The 9,994-nt window shown below is 43.8% G+C and overlaps 1 protein-coding gene across 1 annotated transcript; it reads right to left on the reverse strand.

Annotated features, from left to right (window-relative positions):
- LOC103096009 (zinc-alpha-2-glycoprotein) lies at positions 1-8,629 on the reverse strand. Its single transcript, XM_056818939.1, has 5 exons — positions 8,545-8,629; positions 5,891-6,151; positions 2,413-2,676; positions 518-796; positions 1-320 (listed from the first exon to the last, which is right to left on the reverse strand). The coding sequence occupies exons 1-5, from the start codon at positions 8,627-8,629 to the stop codon at positions 1-3; spliced, it is 1,209 nt and encodes a 402-aa protein (XP_056674917.1).
- Positions 8,630-9,994: the final 1,365 nt, after the last annotated feature.

Consider the following 9,994-nt stretch of genomic DNA (forward strand, 5'->3'; position numbering starts at 1 on the left):
TCATTGATAACAGCCAATAGCACCATCAGTCTTGTCACCGTCGCCATCACTGCTCCCATCACCGTCTTGTTCACCAGCTCCATGATTTTCACGGTTTTCACCATGACTACTGCTGCCACCACCATCCCCATCCCACATGTCTCCACAATGCTTTAAGGGTTGTGAAGAGCTCCCCACAAGTGGTGGCCCCACGTACTTACTTGTTTTCCTCTTCTTCCATATGAGGAAAGCAACAGCACTGCTCAGTAACAGGGTCATCACCGCCATGATGCTCAGGGCCACATACCAAAGCCCCACCTTAGTGGTGGGCTTTATAGGGACTGGGAGAAATGAAAGATATCAAACAAATAGGGTGGCAGAATCTTGAGTGAAAGCAATGATCAGAGTAGTGAGAGGGCAATAGAATCATAGCTGGAGTCCTGTCCCAGGGGCCCTCTCCCGAGGTAGGGGCTGGAGAGGCTAATTATAAGCGATGGTCTCCTAGGAATGGCTCAGGCCAGGGTGAATGGCCACTCACCAGGGTACACAGCTGGAGTCTCTAGCTCATTGTGCTCCACCACACAGGTATAACCTGTCCCGCTGTCACTTGACTGGAGCTTCAGGGTGATTTGGAGGTGGAAAGTGGCATCAGTGTTGGGCAGGATGCCACTGGAACTCTCCTGCCCCCCCACATCCAGCTGCTCATCTTTCTCCCAGTGTAGCAGGATAGAGCGAGGATAGAAGCCTCTGGCTGTGCAGGAGAGAGTGATGTGGCCATCTGGGTCATCATAACGAGACACGGTCACCTCTGGTGGCACTGTGGGCAGAGATCAGTACAGAATGAATCTTGTCCAACAGGCTCTGCACACTGGCTCTTTCCTTCCTTTCTATCCTCTTCCCATCCTGGCTTCCTTATTGTCCTAAGTCCTTCCACATTGACTGAGACCTAGGAAAGCCATGAGTTCCGAACCTTTTATTCCTCTGTATCTTGCTCACTGATTTGCCTAGTCCTCTGTATGAAAAAAGGGTTCTAAGAAAAGATGTTCCCCTCTAAAGGTAGCTAGTTGGCACAGTGGAGTCAGGAAGACCTGAATTCAAATCCAGACTCAGGCACTTACTAGCTGTGTGACTAGTTACTACTAGTTGGGCAAAATCACTTTATCCTATTTGCATCAGTTTCTTCATTTGGAAAATGATCTGGAGAAGGAAATGGCAAGCCACTCTGGTAACTTTGCCAAGAAAACCCCAAATGGGACCATGAGAATCGGACATGCCTGAAATGACTGATGTTCCCCTAGAATAGCATTGGTGAATATTTTCAAGTTCATGTGCCCAAACTGCAACTTCAAGCTGCCTGTGAGCTCCCTGCATTACCCCAGAGAGCAGAGGGAGGAAGTGCTTAGTTTGGGCGGCTGGGCAGAGGGGTGAAGCATGCCAAAAATGTCCTTAGGGTCTGGGAAGAGGGGGAACAGAGCAGGGCATCTCTGTCTTAAGCTAGACTGGTTGACAGAGACAAAGTTCATCCAGTCATTTGGTAGTGCAATGGACAAAATTCTGGGCCTGGAGTCAGGAAGTTCCCAGTTCAAATTTAACCTCAGATACTTATTAGCTGTGTGATCCTAGTCAGGTCACTTAACTTCTGCCTCAATTTCCTCAACTGGAAAGTGAGGAAATTTTCTGAGGTTGTTGTGAGGACCAAATGAAACAATATTCATAAGGAAAGAAGAAATTACTTAGTACAGTACCTGCTATATAAATACTCATTCCCTTCCCTTTTCCCTTCCTTGAGCTGGTGCTGGATGTTTTCCCAGTTTATGCCACAACTGATGCTAAACTGCCATTGAGAGTCACTTAAAAAAAATTCTGATTAAGCATATGAGTAGAAATCATAGCACATGATTCCCCCTCCTTCAAAGAAATATCAGTTCTACCCACTAGGGCCCAAATTCTTTCCCTTCCTTCCTCTCTCTCTCTCTCTCTCTCTCTCTCTCTCTCTCTCTCTCTCTCTCTCTCTCTCTCTCTCTCTCTCTCTCTCTCTCTCTCCCTCCCTCCCTCCCTCCCTCCCTCCCTCCCTCCCTCCCTCCCTCCCTGTCTTCCTTTCTTCCTCCCTTCCTTCCTTCCTTCCTTCCTTCCTTCCTTCCTTCCTTCCTTCCTTCCTTCCTTCCTTCCTTCCTTCCTTCCTTCCTTCCTTCCTTCCTTCCTTCCTTCTTTCCTTGTGTTATTTTCCATCTTAGAATGAATACTATGTATTGGTTCCAAGGCAGAAGAATAGTAAGGGCTAGGCAATTAGAGTTAAATGACTTGTCTAGGGTCACGGAGCTAGGAAATATCTGAGAGCAGATGACTCTACTGAGCCACCTAGCTGCCTCCTGGGGCTCTGATTTCTATATAAGTGTCTTTGGTCTAGATCTCCTGGAAAGAAGGAGGACTCACCATTATCCCGAATGTTTGACTGTAGGACTTTCCTCATTGGCTGGACACAATAGTCCTCCAGGTAGCGTTGCACCTTCTTGGAGCAGTAGATCTTTTCTGAGAGGAGGACGATTTTTTCAGCCTCAGGCTTCTTGGCTACCCAGTGACTTATCTGCTCATCCATCTGGCAGAAATCTTCGCCATCCACAGCACACCAGACTCGACTGCTCACATGGATGTCTTGGTCCAGGTGACAGTTATGCCAAATCTGGACTGTATGGTTCTCTGGTAGAGCAAAGATTCCTCTTAAGGACAGAATGGGTGGGAATAGTAGAATGGAAATTCCAAAAGGGAGGGGATTTTTTTGACTTTCTGCCTCCTAGTGCCTGGCAATTGTAGGTGCTTAATACATGTGGATTGGATTGGATTGGGAAGAAGGGAACCTGAAGGAGGGTCCCTGTCTTTTGGACCTCATAAGAGATCACTTTTGTGAAGGCTAATAGTAACCTGTGTCAAGTTGAATATTTCTAATTTCTGAGGTGAAGGGAATATTGTCATTCTGTTCTTCCACACATAATCCTCCCTATCATTCCTATTCTCTCACTAAAATTAAAAAAAAAAACCCAACCCTTACCTTCTGTAACAATTAAAATAGTGGTTGCCTTAAACTGTGACCGTGGAAATATGGTTTCAAGATATTGTCTTGAGTTAAATCAAATATAAAGTGGTCACCAGGGAAAAATTCCTAAATATGAAATATACCCAAGTCAGCTGGGTTTTTATGGAGATTTTAATTAATATAAGTAAGGAATTAATGAGAGAGAGAGAGAGAGTAAGAGGAAACAATGAGAAAAGAGATAGGCCAGCCTAGGCTTTTAAGCCTTAAGAGAGAGATCAGTCAGTCTTTTATCAACTCACCACAAGATTTGTCCCAAGCAAGATTCTAGTGTTCAGAGAGACTCGCCAGTTCAGCTTCCTAAGTTCAGCCACCAAGCCCTTTAAGGCAGCTCTGGCAAGCTGCCTCTCTCCAATTCAGCTTTGGCCAGCTGAATCTTTTTTTCTAGAGACCTCTTTTGAGCTCCTTTTAAAGAGAATTTTCTCCTATGTCACCTCCCCTAAGTTCTCACATCTACCAATCACAGTAGACGTTTTCCCAAAGGACTGACCATTCTTAATTCACACCTTCTTTAGTTCTCAACTTCTCTGGGTAGACTAAAACTTCTGAGTGAGTTCTCACCTCTTTGCCCCTTGCAAGTTTGCAAGTTGCCTGACCTTCATAGGTACTTAGCACCTTTTTGTATTAGATCTAAAAATAGACTTAGCGTAAGGGATTTTGCCTCACTGTAAGTATGAGTTAAGTACTTTTCATTGTTCAGTAAGGAGTTTACAACTTTATCTTCCCCTAAAATATGCTTAAGTATGGGTTCTTACATTCCTGATCAAGTACCTTCATTGTTTAAATGGGGAATGGTCTTAACCAAATCTTATAAGGTAGAGTCTGAGAATCTTTTAACATTCACAAGTCTGAGAAATTTTAAGATTCACACTTCCTTAGAATACTGTGTATTAGTTTCAAGGCAGAAGAGCGGTAAGAACTAGACAAGAGGGTAAATGATTTGACCAAGGTGACACAGCTAGGAAATGTCTGAATCTAAATTTGAACCCAGAACCTCATAGCTCTCAATCTACTGAGCTACCTAGCTGCCCCCTCTCTCACTAATCTTCTCTTTCTACTGGTCTACTGGCTACTTCTCTGCTGCTCCAAAACACTCCTATCTCTTCATCCTTAAAAATCAAATAATACTTTGATTCAATCATCATTGCTAGCTATTGTATTATCTCTGCTCCCCTCCATCCATAAACTTGTCAAAACTACCTATAATTTGTGTAGGCTCTTCCTCTACTCTCAATCACTTCAAAATTTTTGTCCTGTGACTTTCAGCTTCATCATTCAACTGCAACTATTCTCTCCAAAGTCTGAGAGGACTGGAGACTTGTTACTCTATCCACTGAGCACATAGCTGCCCTTCCAAAGTGATATTCTTTAACTTTAGCTCTGACCTTACTTAGTAAACTCTAATGGCTCCCTATTAGCTTCAGGATCAAATATAAAGTTATATATTTGGATTTTACAGTCCTTTATAACCTCACTCCTTCCTACGTTTCCTGACTTTTTACACACTGCTCCTCTCTGTGTCCAGTAACACTGGCCAGCTTAGAGTTCCTTGCATGCACGTTCTCCCCTGTGTCTGGAATGCTCTCTCTCCCCCACCCCTTCCTCACCTCAGCCTCCTGGTTTCCTTCTAGACTCAGCCCAGATCTTAGCTTCTGCAAGATTTTCCCAATACCTCCCCATTTCTACTCCCTGCTATTGGTTCTTCCCCTCTCAGATTACCTGTTTTTTCTCTTTAAACATTTTGTAGGTACCTGGTTGTTTGTATGTTGTTTCTCCCCTTAGATGGTGAGAACCTCAAGGACAATTTTTTTTGCCTCTTTGTATCCACATCACTTAGCACAATGCCTGCCACAAAGGAAATCTTTATTCAAGGCTCATTGACTGATTGATGATACCATATTTATTCCTCTGTATTCCCTCTTTTGGAGAGGAGAGATCTCATTAGTTACGTGGTTGCATGGACAAAACTCTTCAAAGTAGCCACAGAAGGCAGGTTCCCTTCTGGGATCCATGAGGCAGCTAAATCATTCAGCAGAGGGAAAAATCAGTCTACACACTAGTGCAGTGGGATAGCTTTAGACTTAGGGAGATCCCTTTCAGGGATTGATGGTTACCATCAAAGACACTGATCACAATGTCTATTTTTTCAATGTAGATGTCTTCTTTTCTCCTTTAAATACCCCAGAGGAAAAATACCCTCAAAACTGCAAAGAATATGTAGTAACATGAGATAAAAAAGGAAATCAGGCCCCAAGATTCTGTAGCCATATGAGGAAAAGGGGCAATTGCTATTTAGGGAAAAAGGGCAGGGACAAGAAGCTATTACCATTTGAGCTGAGGTCCAGTGACTAAGGTAATTTCAGAACAGTGGAAGCCCAGGTGCTGAAAGCAAAGAATCTTGGACTTATTTTAAGAGGTGACTCTGGTACCCTGGGAAGGTGATGTTTAGTGAGGATTAAGGCTTAGAGCAGAAATCTTTAGAGTCCTTTCCCTGGATTAGAGCACAGAAGGCATTGAGCCCCTGAACATTTTTTAAATTCCCCCTCTTTTTTAAACTCTTACCTTCTGTCTTGGCATCAATTTGAAGACAGAAGAATAGCAAGGGATAGAAAATTGGGGTTATAAGACTTGCCCAGGGTCATATAGTTGAAGCCAAATTTGAACCCAGGTCCTCTATTCTCTGAGATTCCTAGCTACTCCTGACACTTATCTTAATGGTGTGGCTTCTTGTATTTTGGCCCATAAAATCCCAGAGGGAAGGAGAGAAGGTTGGAAGGAAGGAAAAAGAGGATAGGATCGGCGGCGGCAAGTGGGTAGACTTACTTTCCCCTCTCTTATCATTCTTTACCCAGTTCTGTAGGGCCCAAAGATAGTCAATCTCATTGTACTTTAACTTCTGCTGTATATCTTCAATGAAGTCAGCTCCCAGGGCATGGGAAACCCAGGCCTCTTTGATCACAAACTGCTGTTGCTTTTTGTTATAGAAGACTATCTCTACATCATCCAAGAAGCTGACCAGGGTGAAGTCCAAGAGAGTCTTTGTCGTTCCCACTGCAGTAAAAAACATCTCATGGCTGTGATGGGCTAAAGGACAGAAAAGAAAGGAAAGAGAATGGCATCTTCCATGCCTCCCACTCTTAGGAGACTAACCAGGGTTGGACAGCAATCCAGAAGGGGGCCTTGGTACCCATCATTCCTTTCCATGGTGCCTCCCACATAACTGGCACACAGTAGGGCTCAATAAGATCTGTTTGGTAATCCCTGGAGTCAGAGACTGTTCCTTGAGGATTTAGCCACTCTGTTCACCAAGATCCTACTATCATTAAGACTGGGCCAGAAGGTAGGATTCTATGATGAATTCTTCAAGCAGATTAAAGCTGGCATGGAGAGATTTTTCTCTATCTCTGTCTCTTATTCTCCATCTCTGTCTCTGTCTGTCTGTCTCTCCCTCTCCCTTTCCCCCTTCCCTCCCTCCCTCCCTCCCTCCCTCCCTCTCTCTCTCTCTCTCTCTCTCTCTTTTTCTCTCTCTCTCTGTCTCTGTCTCTCTGTCTCTCTCTGTCTCTCTGTCTCTCTGTCTCCCTCTCTCTCTCTCTGTCTCTCTCTCTTTCTGTCTCTGTCTGTCTGCCTGTCTGTCTCCCTCTCTTCTCTCTCTTCTCTCTCCCCCAACCTGTCTGTCTCTCTGTCTTTTTTGTCTCTGTCTCTCCTTGCTTCTCTGCCAAAACCAGAATAGTGGAAACATATTAGACAGGAATTTGTGATCATTTCATCTTTCCAGATGGTGCATATTTCTATTCTGAACCTGGGCCTGAGCAGTAAATAAGAAATGATTGCTTAGGTAAAAATGACAAGAAACTGGAAAGAAGGTGGCAATGACATCTTTGAGCTTATGGTGGCTATAAAAAGGGAAACGTGGGCTTGACTTGACATGTGCCCTAGACTTGGGTGAGCAGTTACAAAAATTCGGAGGAAGGATAAAGAGAGAAAATTCCACAGGAGATACTGTCTCAAGAGGAATGGGAAGCCCTTAAGAATAAAATTCTGACAAAAATAATCAGCTTATTTCAATGAGGAAGGATGGAGGGAACCTTTCTGTGGTTTCATCCTGTGGCAATGAGATTTCAGGAAAGAAGCCAGCAGGAGTCACTCTGGGAGCTGTGACAGTTAAACCACTCAATAACTAAACATCAGTGCATTTCAGACACAAAACTTATGGACTCAGCAGTTCTCAAACTTTTCTGGCTTAGGATTCCTTTAAACTCCTAAGAATTATTGCTGACTCCTCAGAGTTTTCACTTATATAGTCTATATCCAGTGATATTTACCATATTTGAAATGATCACATTTGATATTAGAATATTTATCGTATTAGAATATTTACTCTCTTAGAATTGACTATATGATATTAAAATGAAAACATCTTTATATTATTATTAAAATAGTTTTGACCTCAAGAACCCCCTGAAAGTTCCTAGGGGACTTCTAGGGGTCATGGGGTCATACTTAGTGACTTGTGACACTAACTCATTGGCTTTTCTGCCTTTCTGTTTTCAGTTTGAGTCAAACTTAATAGCATTGATGGAATAACATGTTCAAAGTATTTTGTGAGGCTTAAAATACTTAAATGAATACTTAAAATACTATCATTGGGGCAGTCAGATGGCTCAGTGGATAGAGTGCCACACCTGGAGATGAGGAGGGGGGCCTGGGTTCCAATATGACTCCAGACACTTCCTAGCAGTGTGACCCTGGGTAAGTCAGAACCCCCATTGTCTAGTCCTTAACTCTCTTTTGCCTTGGAACCAATCCTTAGTACTGATTCTAAGAGGGAAGATAAGGGTTAAAATACTTCATCCTTATCATCATCCTTTCTAATTTCCTTCGAGCCTCAGCTAGTGTCCCCTTCTACATGACACCTTTGTTAATTTTCCCAGCTGCTGGGGCATCCCCCTCCACAAAATGTTTGCTTGAGATCCTCTCCATCTCAGGTTTTTATTGCATGATTCTGTGATCAAAGAAGTAGAGATTAGTCATACTAGAACAGGCTTGGTAAATAGGCTCTGCTGGGCAGTATACAGGAGCAGGAGGGAGGCTCTAGGTCCTGGGGTCCATGGGTAGAGCTGCTTCTGATGGAGAGATTTTGAAATGGGAGGAGGGAAGTCAAGGATAGTTGTAGAGGGTGGCCTCAGCCCTCATCCCTAGGTCTGAGCAAGCTTTAGCCATCATTAGCCAAAGCCTCAACGTGTTTTATGCTGGTTAGCTTCTGAGCCAAGGCTCAGAGGGAATAATTCGGTGCTGACCTAGCAATCAAGGCAAGTCAGGAGTTGCTGATGTTTCCCAAGACAGACTTGTTCCTTTCCTCTTGTGCCAAGGTTGGAGATACCCACTTGCCATACCCTAGAAACTAATGAACAAATATTCCTTTCTCTCACTTTCCCAATGACCTCAGATTCAGCCTCACAATCAGAACTCCAACTCACCTGCCTCAGTTTCCCTCACAGCAAATACTCCCATAATGTACAGCCAAGATGAGAATGACTCTCTCATTGACTTCTGGTTCTTCATTCTGCAATTGCTTGGCTTCCTCAATAGCATCTCGATTGGACAGAAGCCCTGGCCCCCAAACCTTGTACTGGCTGTGATCCCCAGATGGGCAGTCTCTCTGTGCCTTGTCTCCTCCCCCACCTTTGTTGGGGTTGGCTTTTCCCAGATAGGCATTTGTCTCCAGGCAGAAGTTGACTCTGCCTGGCAGGAATAAGAACAGAAGTGAAATCAGGAAACTCCAGAGCATGATCAACATCAGGCTTTGGCAGGGAGAGCCCCAGTGCAATAGACATAAATGGCATTCTTCCAGTTGTTTGGATTAAGCTGGATTGAGACAGTGAGCAATGTCTGATGAGGTAGACAGAGCTCCAGCTTTGGAGAGCCCCTGGTTTAATGGAAGAAGTAGCCTCTCCTCTCAAGGAATCGTTAGTCTGTCTGAAGAGACAGTGGGGAAGACCCTTTCTGAGAGGAGGTATGGTCTTTCCTGTAGGAAGCCAATGGTCTGACCCTGTGGTTTTTACTCATCTCTACCATATTCTTCCTCCATTTGTGAGGAATTAAATGCCTGGTAGGGGACCTCAAAGAGCATTTTGATGTTTCCTTAAACTCCCAATTCCCCAGTCTCCTTAAATCCCACACCTTTATTCCACAGCAGATATACCCAAGGATAGTTACACCCTAGATGCCACCCTTGCACCCAATCATCTCATGTATTTAATAAAAACTGTGGACACTCCACTCTCTGGGAACATCCCCTATCATCCCCTTTCTACTCATGCCTCGACTCTCCCAGACATATTTTCTGTCCTCATCTCTACTGACAACTCTTCTAACCTTCAGTAATTCCCAAGTTCATTACTTCTGTTCTGGTTTCCTTCCCAACTTTGACTCTATACTTTGTCAATTCAACTCTTCATTTTTTGATTCCTGTGACTCCATTGACCTCTTATCTCTCCCCCACAAATGACTATCCCTCAAACTCAAAATACGTACTATACCTGCCACTTGCCTTCTCTCCTTTTACAGACATGCTGCTGAAAAAGGGCTGGAAGTCCCATGACGACATGATGTTCCTGCTATTTCATTGACTTTATAGCAACAAAGCCATCTTTTTAATCCTCCATAATTGATCCATATCTCACCCACCAAATAAAGTCTTCCAGAGCTTTTCCTCCCTCCTCAATGTGCAACTATTCCATCCTTTCCCTTCCCTTCTCCACTGAGGAATAAAATTGAAATTATTCCCCAATTTCCCCTTTCCTCCAGGCTTTAATAATGAGATGATTATTCTCCTCACCAAGGTCCATTCCTCTTCATATAGTCTTGATCTCTCAATTCGTACCCCATCCTCCACTTTCTGCAGCAGATTGTCTCCATCCTTATTCT

This window comes from Monodelphis domestica, chromosome 1 (assembly GCF_027887165.1).
Source record: "Monodelphis domestica isolate mMonDom1 chromosome 1, mMonDom1.pri, whole genome shotgun sequence".
NCBI classification, from domain to species: domain Eukaryota; kingdom Metazoa; phylum Chordata; class Mammalia; order Didelphimorphia; family Didelphidae; genus Monodelphis; species Monodelphis domestica.

What these genes read in the sequence shown, in the direction of transcription:
- LOC103096009 (XM_056818939.1), bottom strand. Translation starts at nt 8,629, where the DNA reads ATGAAGAACCAGAAGTCAATGAGAGAGTCATTCTCATCTTGGCTGTAC. An exon ending in GAATGATAAGAGAGGGGAAA is followed by an intron (nt 2,677 to 5,890) that starts GTAAGTCTACCC and finishes TTGCTCTACCAG; the next exon opens with AGAACCATACAGTCCAGATT. An exon ending in GTCAAACATTCGGGATAATG is followed by an intron (nt 797 to 2,412) that starts GTGAGTCCTCCT and finishes CTCTGCCCACAG; the next exon opens with TGCCACCAGAGGTGACCGTG.